The sequence below is a fragment of the Callorhinchus milii genome, unplaced genomic scaffold (genome assembly GCF_018977255.1).
Source record: "Callorhinchus milii isolate IMCB2004 unplaced genomic scaffold, IMCB_Cmil_1.0 Scaffold5, whole genome shotgun sequence".
In the NCBI taxonomy this organism is placed as follows: Eukaryota; Metazoa; Chordata; class Chondrichthyes; order Chimaeriformes; family Callorhinchidae; genus Callorhinchus; species Callorhinchus milii.
The window spans coordinates 63,599,066-63,612,608 of NW_024704746.1; the positions used below are offsets into that span (position 1 = coordinate 63,599,066).

At 38.5% G+C, this 13,543-nt stretch overlaps 1 protein-coding gene across 6 annotated transcripts in view; it reads left to right on the top strand.

Moving 5' to 3' along the window:
• Positions 1-13,543, top strand: part of ahcyl2b (adenosylhomocysteinase like 2b) — a 53,536-nt gene that overhangs the window by 25,970 nt on the left and 14,023 nt on the right. For all 6 annotated transcript variants that reach the window (XM_007890858.2, XM_007890862.2, XM_007890859.2 and 3 more), the window contains exons 6-10: positions 554-648; positions 836-942; positions 2,090-2,206; positions 3,015-3,078; positions 10,736-10,824. In XM_007890858.2, the coding sequence (XP_007889049.1) occupies positions 554-648; positions 836-942; positions 2,090-2,206; positions 3,015-3,078; positions 10,736-10,824 (472 nt within the window). The remainder of the gene's footprint in view (positions 1-553; positions 649-835; positions 943-2,089; positions 2,207-3,014; positions 3,079-10,735; positions 10,825-13,543) is intronic.

Here is a 13,543-nt window from a genome sequence, read left to right on the forward strand (position 1 = left end):
TGACATTGAACTGAACGTTTGACATCAATTTAAAACAATCCAAAAACTTGCAATAATTAATTTTGTGAGTTTCTGCATTATTCTTTTTCTATTATAGTTGCATTAAAATGAATTTTTATATTTGTAATTGTCACAAAACATATTGGAATGTAGACATGTTCTTGATCTCATACTTATATTAAGAGCACTGCTGTGCCTAATAATGGCATAGAATGGTAAGCATGCATGATCCTTCCAGTGGGCATTTCTTTTTTGAGTGGGTGTGGGGGCTGCTGCTGAAGTCAATCCAAATGGCCTCCCTGTTAAATGTGTATGCATTGGTTTGAGACCAATTCATAATATTCTTATTAAGACAGTTTCAGAGCAGTTTTATTGTATAATTTCTAATACAATTCTTCAAAAATAAGTTGCTTTGGTATTTCATTGTAATACATGCTCATTTTAAGGCTACCAAATGCAACTTAAATTCAGAAGTATTATACAGTTTCGTTTTTTGTTCTTCTATCCCAATATTTTCATGATAGGGTGATCTTTCCTTTTCTACCCATGTCAGCTTATTCAGTCTTTGCCTGGAAAGGAGAATCCGAAGACGATTTCTGGTGGTGCATTGATCGTTGTGTGAATGTAGAAGGATGGCAGCCTAACATGGTAAAGGCGATGTGTTGCTCAACAATAATAATCTCTAAAGTTTGATCAGAATGTATTTCAATGCAGCATAAATGAAAGATTTGACTTGTAGTGTTTATTTTAAGGTTTCCATAGATAAATGTGCTGTCGTTGTATTCTCTGTTAACGTTGCATGCTTTACTTATCAAATAGCTGGGGTTTATTGCAGATTCTTGATGATGGCGGGGATCTTACCCACTGGATTTACAAGAAATATCCCAACATGTTTAAGAAGATCAAAGGCATAGTGGAAGAAAGTGTAACTGGTGTCCATAGGTGAGTGTTGAACTCTTCTCGTGGACAATACATTACAAAATTACATTTGTATAGTGCCTTTCATGTCAGGAGGACTCCCGAATGTGCTGGCAGACTGTGTCATGGGAGCATTGCAGCTGAAACGGATCCTGTTCTTGCCAGACGTTTACTGTGTAACTTTGCAGCAGTGGGGTAAGCACTGTACAAGTACTCTTGAGACGCCACCCCACGTGAAAAGCGCCATCGCCCGGTCACCTGTGGTATACCCCAGGGCTCCATTGTTGGCCCCCTCCTTTTCATCATCTATATGCTCCTTCTTGGCGATGTCATCCGCAGATATGGGGTATGCGGATGATACCCAAATCTACTTCTCCTCCTCCAGCAGTGTCTCCAGGTCCGCCGATGTTCTCTCAGCTTGTCTAGCGAACATCATGGCGCAGACTAGCGAAAACTTCCTACTACTCAATGTTGATAAGATGGAAGCCATACTCATTGGCTCCCGTCAACATCTTCTATCCTGCGCTCTGACCTCCTCAACCTCCCTGGCCTCCTTCAGACTTACAGAACCAGTGCGCAAGCTAGTCGTCAGGTTCGACCCACAGCTGAGCTTCCCTCCCTTCCCCACGTCCGGTCCTTGACCAAGTCTACCTTCCTCCACCTCCGCCACATTGCCTGCCATACCTTATCCTGAATGTAGCCAAAACACTCTTCCATGCGTTCGTCACCCCCTTCTCAAACACCCTCTTTGCCGGTCTCCCTAGCTCCACCATGCACAGGATCCAGCTGATCCAAAGCTCCTCCGCTCGCATACTCACCCGTACTAAATTCCGAACCCCATCACAACACTTCTAGCCAGGCTCCACTGCTTCCCCATCACCGAATGCGGGTCTATTTCAAGATCCTTACACTCGTTTTCAAATACCTTTGTACCGTGGCACTTTGTACAGTGACTGCCACTGTCAAGCATTCACTAGCATGTGTGAGGGGCGTTATGTAAATGAAAGTTGTTCTTATAAATGCAAGTTGTAGTTGTTGAAACTATCTTGTAATATTCAGCAATTTGTACTTTATAATTCTCAATAGCAGCCCGCTTGAATTCTGAACTCTGAACCATACATATTGCAGGCATATTTGGAGTTTTGTTTTGATTTTTGCCTCTCTTATTTAGACTTTACCAGTTGTCCAAAGCTGGAAAGCTGTGTGTCCCAGCCATGAATGTGAACGATTCTGTGACCAAGCAGAAGTTTGACAATCTCTATTGCTGCAGAGAATCTATATTGGACGGGTAGGTAATTGGATCTTTCCCTTTACATGTGCTTTCAGTTAGTGACTATCGACTAACTTTGTGTTAAATCTGTTTGTTGGTGTAATCATTTTTTTAAATGACAAGGGATTCAAATGAGCGGTTCTAACATTGTCTCAAGACTGACTGAATATCCAACTTTAGAGTGATTTGTGCTTGCAGTCATTTTCTCAGTTTTACTCCTGTGGGTGTGTCACTAGTAGAGCATAGACATTTGCCAGTTGGACAGTTTAAAGAGAGCCATGCTTGGATGCTGTTGTGCAGATCCTAATGGCTAGTTATAAGGTGGCTTCGTAGAGGTGTGGTATCAGGTCGGTATCCCCTCCACTGAGCAGGTCGAGGTCAATAGGATTCAGGGAAAATAACTTTTTTAAAAAAAGCTGGAGGTGGGGGCTGCGGGGGATGAGTCTTCAATGCAGATCAACTTTTTTGAATAATGTTGAATATTATATTTAATTTCTTTGCCATTTTTAACTGAACGTCATATTAAGACTTTGTATAGTTTGGATATTCTTAAGTATGGTGATGGGTTTCTGCTTGTGTCAGACATCCGGCTGACAAAAAAAAACGCTTCGCTAGGGGTGACGTGAGGAAACTGAAGGAAAAAGAAAATTATACATTGCCAAGAAAAGCTAATAAAAAAGCCATCTAATCAAAAGCCTTAATCGCATATTTTGCTTCATTTTAAATAATGTGCCTGATTATAATCATTTGATGTTGTTAGTGTGCTTCTGCTGGGTGTAGTAGATTATTTTGAGAACTAATTATATGAATTTCATGTTTTTGAAAGCTTGAAGAGAACAACAGATGTGATGTTTGGTGGAAAACAAGTCGTAGTTTGCGGTTATGGGGAGGTAAATGTTTCTTCCTCCCTCCTTGTTTTTATTTGGAGGTGGGGCCCTCTGGTCTATTTGTTTCCTACAGTATAATGTAAACTCAATGATTACAACTGTGAAGAGGCACTAATTTACTGTAGCCGGAACAATGTAGTGAGTAACTTTTTTTTTAATAATCTGGTATTTTATAAATGGAAAAGCTTTTTCACTTGGCCTGTTCTATTTTACAGTCTATATTTTATGCCTTGATGTTAACAGTCTGGTTTTAATGTACATGGCAGGCAATAGTAAAGCCAGCTTTCTGAAATATGAATTGATTTGCAGGAGCTGAACTGTTTAAGCAATGGGAGGAGTTTAATCAAACTGTGTCACTTACAGAATGAGACTCCCCCGAAATTGCTGGAACTGCACATAAAGTCAATCATTGTTTGAAAGAAGATAGGTTAACATGTCACCCAAAATGTTGATCTGTCTTTCTCTGAGATGGGGATTGACTCACTAGTTATTTCAGCAATTTTTAGTCTTGCACCCAAGACTGGATGGAATCCCATGTTAGGATATTTGGGGAGCTGGCAAGCAATATCAAGGTCTAGCAGGAACCTATGGTCAATTCAGAAAATAACTCAAACCAGGAATGGTTGCCTGAAAACTGGCAACCACATTTAACTTGTATTTAAAAGAAGGGCTGTGGCGATGACCCAAGATACTGCATACAGGTGAGCCTGACATTATAATAGGTAGAATATTTGAGGGAATGCTAGAGTGGATTACAATTGCAGCCAAGGTAGATAGTGTGGAGGAAGAGAGACAGCATGACTTTATGGGATATTTGGGCATGCATGACAAACTTTAGTTCTTTGATGAAATTATCAAGATGTACATAAGAGGAACTGTAATGACATATAATTGCATCTTATCAATGCATTCAGCACATAGCCATCTAAGATTATTTCAAAGGTGAAAGGCATTAAAATGGGAGAGGAAAGAAATATTCGCTGGATCCAGAACTGAGAGAAAACAATAATAGAAGTGAAAAGAAAAGTTCCTTCTATCTTTAAATCAAATCTTAAGACCTTCCTCTTGAACTGCGCCTATGATCACTACCCGTTTCAACCTTGCTCGTTGAACCAACTCTGTGCAGTGCTCTAAGACACTATGCTGCATGAAGGGTGCTATATAAATGCAAGTTGTTGTTGTTGGTGGCCTCAGGAATAACTACAGGGAAGCTTCTGTTTACAGTGTGAAAGTGGGCTAAGGAACTAAGATGAACAAATTTGATTGTAGCAAATTGGATAAAGTTTCAAATAACTGGGAACAAAGTGACAGAATACAAATGGATTTGGATAGATTAAGTAGTTGAGAGGTGGCTGAGAATGTCAAGTTATTTATTGTGTTTACATGTAAATTCATAAATCTAGGAATGTGGATTAATATCTGCTGAATGGAGAACACAACCGAGGAAAATTAATTGGGTCAATGGTTAATTTCATCAACACAATGTACAGGAGCAGAGAGGAGAGCAAAAAGGCTGTGATGTGTATAGCTGACGTAAGAAAGAGTGATGAATAGTTGGAAGGGTGGAGCATAAGCTATGGGATATAATAATGGGCTTGTACAAAGTACTGGTCTGGCACAACTTAAGTAGATGTGGAGCCAGTATTGCAGTAGGGACATTCTGGTATTGGAGATGGTACAACAGTCAACCAAACCGATAAATGGGTTTAGGCAGTTGAGCTACAGTAAGAATATATAGAAACTAGGAATATTTACACTGGAGAGAATACAGTTAATACAGATTTCCTACATCCTAAAAGATGATCTCAGAACCCTGGTATCTGGAGTTCGACAGGTGGGATGTGGTGTGGTGGGTGGAAAGAGTCTCTGAACTAGGGAAAGGATCAGTTTCTAATAACTTCTGAAATTATAGATTTGTGGATATTGGATAAGGCGAGGGACTTGCTTAACTATAATAACCACTGGGATAGAATTATGTTAGTATTTCACTGACCAAACTGACTCTTGAAGAATAGGTGTGCCAAATTTTCTCTAAAATGTATAGGTAAAATGGACCAATCATTTGTTTGATTTAGAGGTTCAGCGGTGTTAAATTTGGAACTTCAGATTTTAACTGCTTTGTGCAGAGAATGGTGAACATATAAACAGATTGCTCAAAAACAATGGGGGCAGATAGTGTTTCAAGGGGGAATTTAATAACTTGTAATGGAGAGGATGAGAGGGAGGAATCCAGGGTTTAATAGACAGTGAGCAATATAGTATAATTGATTGTCATCTTGTGGGGTCACAATAATCAGGGTGTCACTGTGACTCACTGGAAGCAGTCAATATTTCTGAAACTGCATATAATTCTCAAAAGTACAGGGTGTCCACAAAGTCCTGTTAGCCCCCCACCTCCTTTTTTTTACTGCAGAGCACTGAACAACAACTGAAACGTAGAAGAATAATGATAATTGTATTTAAAAGTACTTAATTGTAATCGGTACAAGTGTTTCATTGTATTCAGAGGTCCAGAGTATCTATTATTTTCATGGCAGATAATGATCTGTCGTCATGTTCAGTGCAATATCTTCCATAACGTGAATGGAGTGATGAGGCGAAAAACATCTCGAGACAGCTTGTTTCAGCTCCTTCGTAGTCTTGTATCGCTGTTTTGTTACAGGGGGTGAGAACTATGTGGACACCCTGCGCAACATCTTGCTCTTCATAAAATCCCATACGTTTGCACTCTGTTTATAATCATCCCCTCCCAATCTATTCTTATGCTTGACTACTTTTCCCATTGTTTTTCTTATTCAGTTACAGGAATTCAATTATTTTCTGCCATATTTTAACTTTTAATGTTCACCTTTGTACATTTTTTTTCAATTTGTTTCCTACCTCTTCACTCAATTTTCCTGCCTTTGTTTTCCTTTGCATTGCTTTCTTTCTCCTTTAGTTTTATTATCCCCTCCCTTGCTCAATTTCACAGTAATGGGATTTTACAGAGAAGCAGCCACAACCCCCAGGTAAGTGTTAGTGGACTAGCAGGCACACTAACTGGACATGGTGAGTGGAGGAATGTTTTATATGGTGGACGGGAGGGGAGCTTACTTGATCAACCATAATAGTGATGAACGGTAGAAGACTGAGGCAAAGGGTTCAAGGCCAAATCTTCGATTGACGCATAGTTTTCCGGGAGTAATAATCCTTTCAAAAACATTTTTTTGTGAAGCACTTTGAGACGTCTCAAAGATGTGATAAGGCGCTATATGAAATGCAAGGATTATTATTAACAATAATAATTTGGTCAATCAATCCATTGTTTGGGGACATTGCTGGGTACAATTGGCTACCGGGAATCGCCCACAAAATACAATACAAAATTACTTTTGTATAGCGCCTTTCACGTCGGGAAAGGACGTGAAAGGAAAATATATAGGCAATTCACTTTACATTATATTCTGTGAAACACTTTGAGATGTCGCAAAGATGTAATAAGGCGCTATATCAAATACACAAATTATTATTGTTTTAGGAAGACTTTTGATTAAGACTAAATAGAAATTAAAATCCTACAGGAAGCTTAGTCCCAATACAAAGGTCGAATATGTAACAAAGGTTGGTTTAACCTTTCGACATCTTGAGCAACCGAGTGAAAAGCTTTGATCAGTATACAGGAATCAAATGTTGCACATCAACAAATGATTTTCATGTTTATTTTTTTAAGATGTGGTGAGATGCAAGAATAAACCGATTCCCTGTCAACTTAATTTTTTTATTGAAACAATCATCTATAAGACAGTATAAATATTCTGACTGTTCCTGATCACTGCCTGCAACCCACTAAAAATGCATCTACAGAACCTTAGACATTTTCAACACAGGAGGCCATTTAGTCCTTCGTGCCTGTCAATATATTTGGTGAAGATAGGACATTACTCATTGTCCAGGATCATATTCATAAGGACATCATGTGAGTGAGATACTGGGAAACAGCTGTTTGAGAAATTGTATCCCAGATTGTGTCACTTCAGGAGATAGGAATGAGGGAGAATATCAGAAAGTGGGGTGAGGCGTGGGTGGAGACTGTCTTACTGGACGGTCTTAGGTTTGTTAATTTGTCAAGCACGTTAGCAATTGGCCTACTGGAGAGCTGTAAATGAAGTGCTGTATATTTGTGGAGACAGCTTATCAAGAGCAAGTCTCCTCAATTTAAGTCTTTAGCTGCATTGATGTAATGAGCACCTTCTCTTCCCCCACGACCCAAATAGAAATGAGATAATCTACAAATGTAGCTCACTGTTTTAAGATTGACCAAAGCATTTTAATTTGGAAATCTGAATGCTATTTAAATCACATACTGAAATAAGTGTAGCCTCTCCCCACACTTACCCCTTTCTGGTGGGAAAAGGGACAGTTTGGTTAAAATAGATTTTTGAAATCTTGGGTCTTAATTTTTTTATATATTTGAATTTGAAGAAATGCACACTTTGCACTGCATCAAAATTTAACAATTTATTGTGATATCTAAAATTGCATATTTTACAAAAACTTGCATTTATGTATATTTCAAATACAAGCAGTATGTTGCTCCCCTATAACATTCAGGGAGATAATCTGTCTGATATCTGTTTGAATTGCATGATTTTATAACTTGTGGACTGCAGTCCTTGTCAAACCAAGCCAAGTTGATCTGGGAAATATGCCTGCTCTCCTAGATACTTGTGTGATATTGTATGATAAAGAATAACAGCAGCTAGATGTTTCAAGGATTGAGATCCAAAGGCTGATATAACATTGAGAAACTGCTCCAATTTCACTCACTAATGTCATCTTGACCCTTTGGTGTGTGATTGTTTTGTTGCCACACTCCATATCCTGTATTTACATACAATACAAATAGAGTCTCTACACTTTACAGTAAAACCTGTGAAGTGCTTTGAGAATTTCAAGGACAAAAGATGTTCTTTCAAGTATTTCTGAATATTTCTTACTGATTATACCAGTCAATTAAATTACTCAATCATAATGGATACTAATATAAATATTACAATTTCCCTTTCCCAAGTTTGTTTTAACAATAATACCCGGTACTTAAGAGCAATTAAGGGTGTGCCAGTGTTTCGGTAAACCATGTGAAAGCTACAATTCATGAGATCCTGGTGCAAAGTGATAAATAAAGGATGTGGTGAAGACAGCGCCCTTCGCTGTTTAACTGAGGAACTACATGGTCTAGACAACCAGATGCCTGTTGCAAGTCTTTTTTAAACAAACTACTCTTCCATTCATTTTGCTCATATTAAAATAAGGTATAATTAATACTTATATATAGATATATAGATATACAAAATGAACTATAAACTGAAATTCTGAAGTTGCGTAATGGAGAAAAAAAATAAGTAAGAAATTGCACTTTAAATAATTTTATGTGTCATTCAGTTGTGCCTATGCTAAAAAAGTAGTGTCTGCTCTGATATGGGATTAAAATTTCTCTGCATTTATTCAGTAAATATTTGTTAGCTGGATCCTAACTATTGTTTTCATTGATTAGTAACTCGTGGAGTCCTGTAGCTCAGTGGTTAGAGCACTCGCTTTGCAAGCAAGAGACCCGAGTTCAATTCCAGGCAGGGCGAAACCTTGGGCAAGTTTTCTTACTCCACACACAATAATAATCCCTCCAAAACCCAAAAAAAAAAAAAAAAATTGGTCATTTTCAATCTACAACTGTTTGTGGGACATTGCTGTGCGCAATTGGCTGCCGCGTTCGCCCACAAATATACAGTCAATTCACTTTACAGTGTGTTCTGTGAAGCGCTTTGGGACGTCCTCCCGATGTGAAAAGCGCTGTATCAAATGCAAGGATTATTATTATTATTATTGCTTGGTTCCATGGATCCATGCGTTTCGCCCATAAAATACGCAGTCACTATACTTTAGTGTATTCTATGCATTGCTTTGAGACGCCTCAACCATGTGATAAGGTGCTGTATTAAATGCAAATGCAAGGATTATTATTATCCTCTTTCAGAATACCAGTGTGAAAGGAAGCATTCAGAATATTGTCTATGGCTGAAGTCCTGCATTACATTGAGTTTAAATGGTCACTGTTGTTCTTGGACCAGTTTAGCTTTTACATAAGCTACAATATTTGCATCTAATTGTTATCAGAGTACCCATCAAATTCTATTTGATGTGATTTCTAGCCCAACCTTAATAGTGACCAGAACTCACTTGCAACTACTTTCTAGACATAAATCTTGTAGTTGTTTGCTGTATTTTGCATTTTATCCTGTGAAACACTTTGAGATGACCTCCCAACATGAATTGTGCTATATCAAATGTAAAGTTTATTATTATATTATCTCCAGGATCAACTCTGTGTGCAAAATAAATGTTGTGCAATTGGAATCTTATCCCTACTAGGTTTCATTTTGCCTCATGAAACTAATATGTGCCTTGCTGTAATGTGGGTTGGCTTATGATGTAATGAGATTGTTGTCACTGACATTTTCTTCCCTCAAAATCAAGTCATCCAAATCCTGTTATTGCGGGTTGTCAGGTTACTAATAATCTTGCTTTCTGTACAGGCTTGCTATGCGCAGGAAATGCTGCTTGTGTCTCTTTGCAGTTGAAATTGTCATTTGCTGTTGCTTGCGCATAGTGGCAACCTGACGACTCACAAGTCGGATGTTTTATCATGCCTCTTTATAACTTGGAGTCTGAAACATTAAACCCAGGCGACAGCGCGATGAAGGATTTCCCTGTATGAGCATTGTTCATTATTAAAGAAAGGTTAGATTTCATGCTGTACCTGATCCGGGTCTGTTTGATGTTGACACTTAGCCCAAAATGTTTTTGTTCTCTAAGCATTAATATCTGTAATTTGATGCTTAAACAAATCTAAATACAGGCACCAGTATTTTTTAGAATTACAAGGACTTTAAGGACAAGTTGAATTGACAATCTGCACCTTGGCATGTGTATAGGGTATTTCCAAAGAACGTTCAAGTTTTAAGATTGAAACCAGAGTTTTAAAAGCAATGACCTTGTGAGATGGACTGCCTCAGAAGGTGAAATATATCTTATGCGCTTTGAGACATTTTGACGATGTGATAAGATGCTGCATCAAATACAAGGATTATTATTGAGTAATAATGTCTGTTGCTTTGAAATGAAAGATCAATATCCAGCTTTGCAGAAAAAAAATTCATCAAAAAGTGCAACGAAAGCGGCAACCCCAAATCAGTGTCTTTGTAACCTTGTTCAATCTGAGCAAAAGCTTTAAACCAGGAACAGTGGGTGATGGCTTGGCACTGAAACAGTGGGAAGATTAAAATGGTCTGTTTGTAGAACAATGTGCACATTTAAATGCATAGTGGAGCTGACTGGCAATTTTGTGTTCCAATTTATTTTGCTGTGGATCCTAAGACTACTGGAAGTGGATTGTATAAAGCTTGCCAGCATAGTCTTTGCAATATAACTCGCTCCTTTCATGTATCCACATGAGAAATCAAAGTGTTTACATAGACTCAATGAAACAAAAAATGTTTTGCTATATTTTGACACAATGGATCACTTGACAACAATGTTGAATTCAGTAGGGATAATTAATGCTGTAATGAGACCTATTCTGTTAGTTTCATAAACCATGCCAATTCTTCCTCTAATTGCTTTCCAGGTTGGCAAGGGGTGCTGTGCTGCCCTAAAGGCAATGGGATCCATAGTGTATGTCACAGAGATTGACCCGATCTGTGCTCTGCAAGCCTGGTAAGGACCTGGAACTGGATTTTACAAGTGGCTTTGTTTGTGGTTAGTACTAAGGGATGCATAGGAAAGCCTGGGGTCTTTACTGAAAACACAGAAAGAGTTTATAAAGCATGAACATTTAAAAGGTTTTAATCTGTGTTCTGATTGTGGGGGGTGGTGGGGGAAAAAGAAGAGAAAAAGAGAGGAATTAATGTATTCCAGCAGCATGGTGACTTCACTATAGCCCATTCTCATTCAGCAGTTACCCGTTTCTTCAGTAACTAATGAGCTAAGTTACTATTATGTTCTAGTTAAAAAGTGTAACTAAATCATGTGGACTTTGTTCTTTATTTAGCTTAACTGAAGTTAATATGCATCTGATGAATACCTCAAGCAATCATTAGCCTGAACATAATGAGAGAGGTTGTGCTCGGTTCTGTACATCTGAGTCCATATAGGGTTTACTTAGAGTTACTTTCCCACCTAGGTTGTTAGTCGATTGGCAGATCGCTTTTCCAGATGTAATAATCCCTTTCCAAATAAATAAATAATAATATGGTCACTCAATCCACGACTGGCTGCTGCATTTCGTCCACAAAAGATACAGTCAATTCACTTTACAGTATATCTTTTGAAGCGCTTTAAGACATCTCGAAGACTCGATAAGGCACTATATCAAATGTAAGGATTATTATTCTAGTAGCGCTCTCTCTTCTGAGTCAGAAGGCGAGGGTTCAAGTCCCTCTTTGAGACTTTGAGCTCATCGCCTCGGCTACAAGTCTCCAACGTTAATCGTGATCAATTTCTTGGAGCGTCAGGGAGTGGCCACCAAACACCCGCACCAATATTTTGTTTTCAGTAGCTTCTGAGCCATGGTAAACTTGGTATGGCCATCAATGAAAATAAATTAAGTAAAGAAAAATGCATTTGCCTGGCCGGCCTACAAGTTTGGCTACCACTGGTCAAGGCTGATGTTCCCAGTGCAGTGCTGGGAAAGTGCTGCACTGTCAAAGGTATGAGAGGTGAAACTGAGTTCCTGTCTTCCTGTTTGACATTTAAGATCTCATAGCATATTTGGAAAGAGAAAGGAGTTTCTCCTGGTGTCTGCCAAACAATCTTCCAGATAAAATTGGTCACTCACCTCATGGCTTATACAAATTGCCTGCCACGTTTGCTTACAAATACGTAGTCATCACACATTGTAGTTAATCCTGAGATATATCAATGATGTGATGAGACTGTATAAAAAATGCAAGAATCCTGAATATATAGTCTGTATATTTTCTAAATGGAGACCGGATTTTGTTCAGTGATTCTGTCTTCTCATAGTTTGGCAACATTGTGTGTTCAGAGGAGAATAGCACTGCTTCATTAAATATTGAGTTTGCTGGCTCCAATATCCATGAAAATCTAAGTTTGGAAGATTAGATGATTGGAATTTGGCCAGGGCAGATAGAGAGATGCAGTTAAAATTTATTAAAGAATCCAGAATTTTAAAAAAAAGTAAAACAAAGTAGCAGAATAAGTTAGAACGGAAGTGTACTGATCTGCATATCAACCAGATGTATCTGGACATGAGTGCAGGACAGCAGAAAAATCCTAATCGCAGCCCATTGTAAAAGTTGATGGGTGTGTGAAAGAGAACTGCCATCTTGAATCTTCTTCTTTGTGTGAATTAAATAGTCATTGACTTTGGGGCAGGGAGCGAGATGAGCATTTAACAAAATAATGTCTTTTAATCTTTCTTTTTCAAGCAGCTGTCAGCTTTAAAACGAATTGCGATTGGGATTTTTTTTCTTTCTGTTTGTTTTCGTTAAAATTTCTTTGCCAAGACTCTTGGCTTCCTATGTGAAGATCTATGTACTCTTTTTCTGTGTTTTTTTTTCCTCGAGGTTCCCACACTGCCTTGCTGTACTGGCAGTACCAAAACTGTGAATGGAGCTTCTGAGTTTGTGTTGAATGGAGCAGTCCATCAAACTCACAGCTCTGGCCTTCCTGCTATCCCACTCTCCAGTATTACCACATCTACCAATTAAATGCCAGGTTTCTTAAAGGGGCAGCGCACCTGGTAAGAACAACTTATATTATATTGGCCAGAAAGCCACACAGCAAATTGACAGGTAGACGCATATCTATTTATAATCCTTAAGCAGTCTGTCTGTTACTACAGCAAACACTGCTGTGTGGTGACAAGTGTCAATCAGGACACAACGTAAGCCGTTGCAAGCAGGACACAACGTAAAGCACGTGCAGTTGTCATGCAGTTCTGAGCATGTTTTTTTTTAAAAAAGCACATCTGTTGAAAACCATTATCAGTGGTTCAAATGAGGCCCACCCAGGGCCCTTTTTAGAAACATTTGCATGGTAAGGTAATGGAGGTGTTATAAATGCAGCACTGCAATGCAGTATGGGCATCCAAATGTTCCCAATATTCCTGAAATGTAGAGTTAAAAATTTGGAAGAAATGAAAAGGGAGAAGGAGGATTCTATATTTGTAAGAAGTTCTAAAGAACTAAAAGGGCCAGCAAACCTGTATGTATTTGATTCTTAATCTATCCTCTCACCATATCTCCCTCCCTCCCGCTCTAGAAACCCTAGTTGTTTCTTGTACCTACTTTCCTGCCTGTGTCAATGGTCTTTCCTGTAATTGGTTCTGAAAGTCTATTACGATATTTGGCTTACTAGCATTGTAAAATTCAAGGACGGAAACCTTGTTTGACTGAAATTATAGATAATTAAT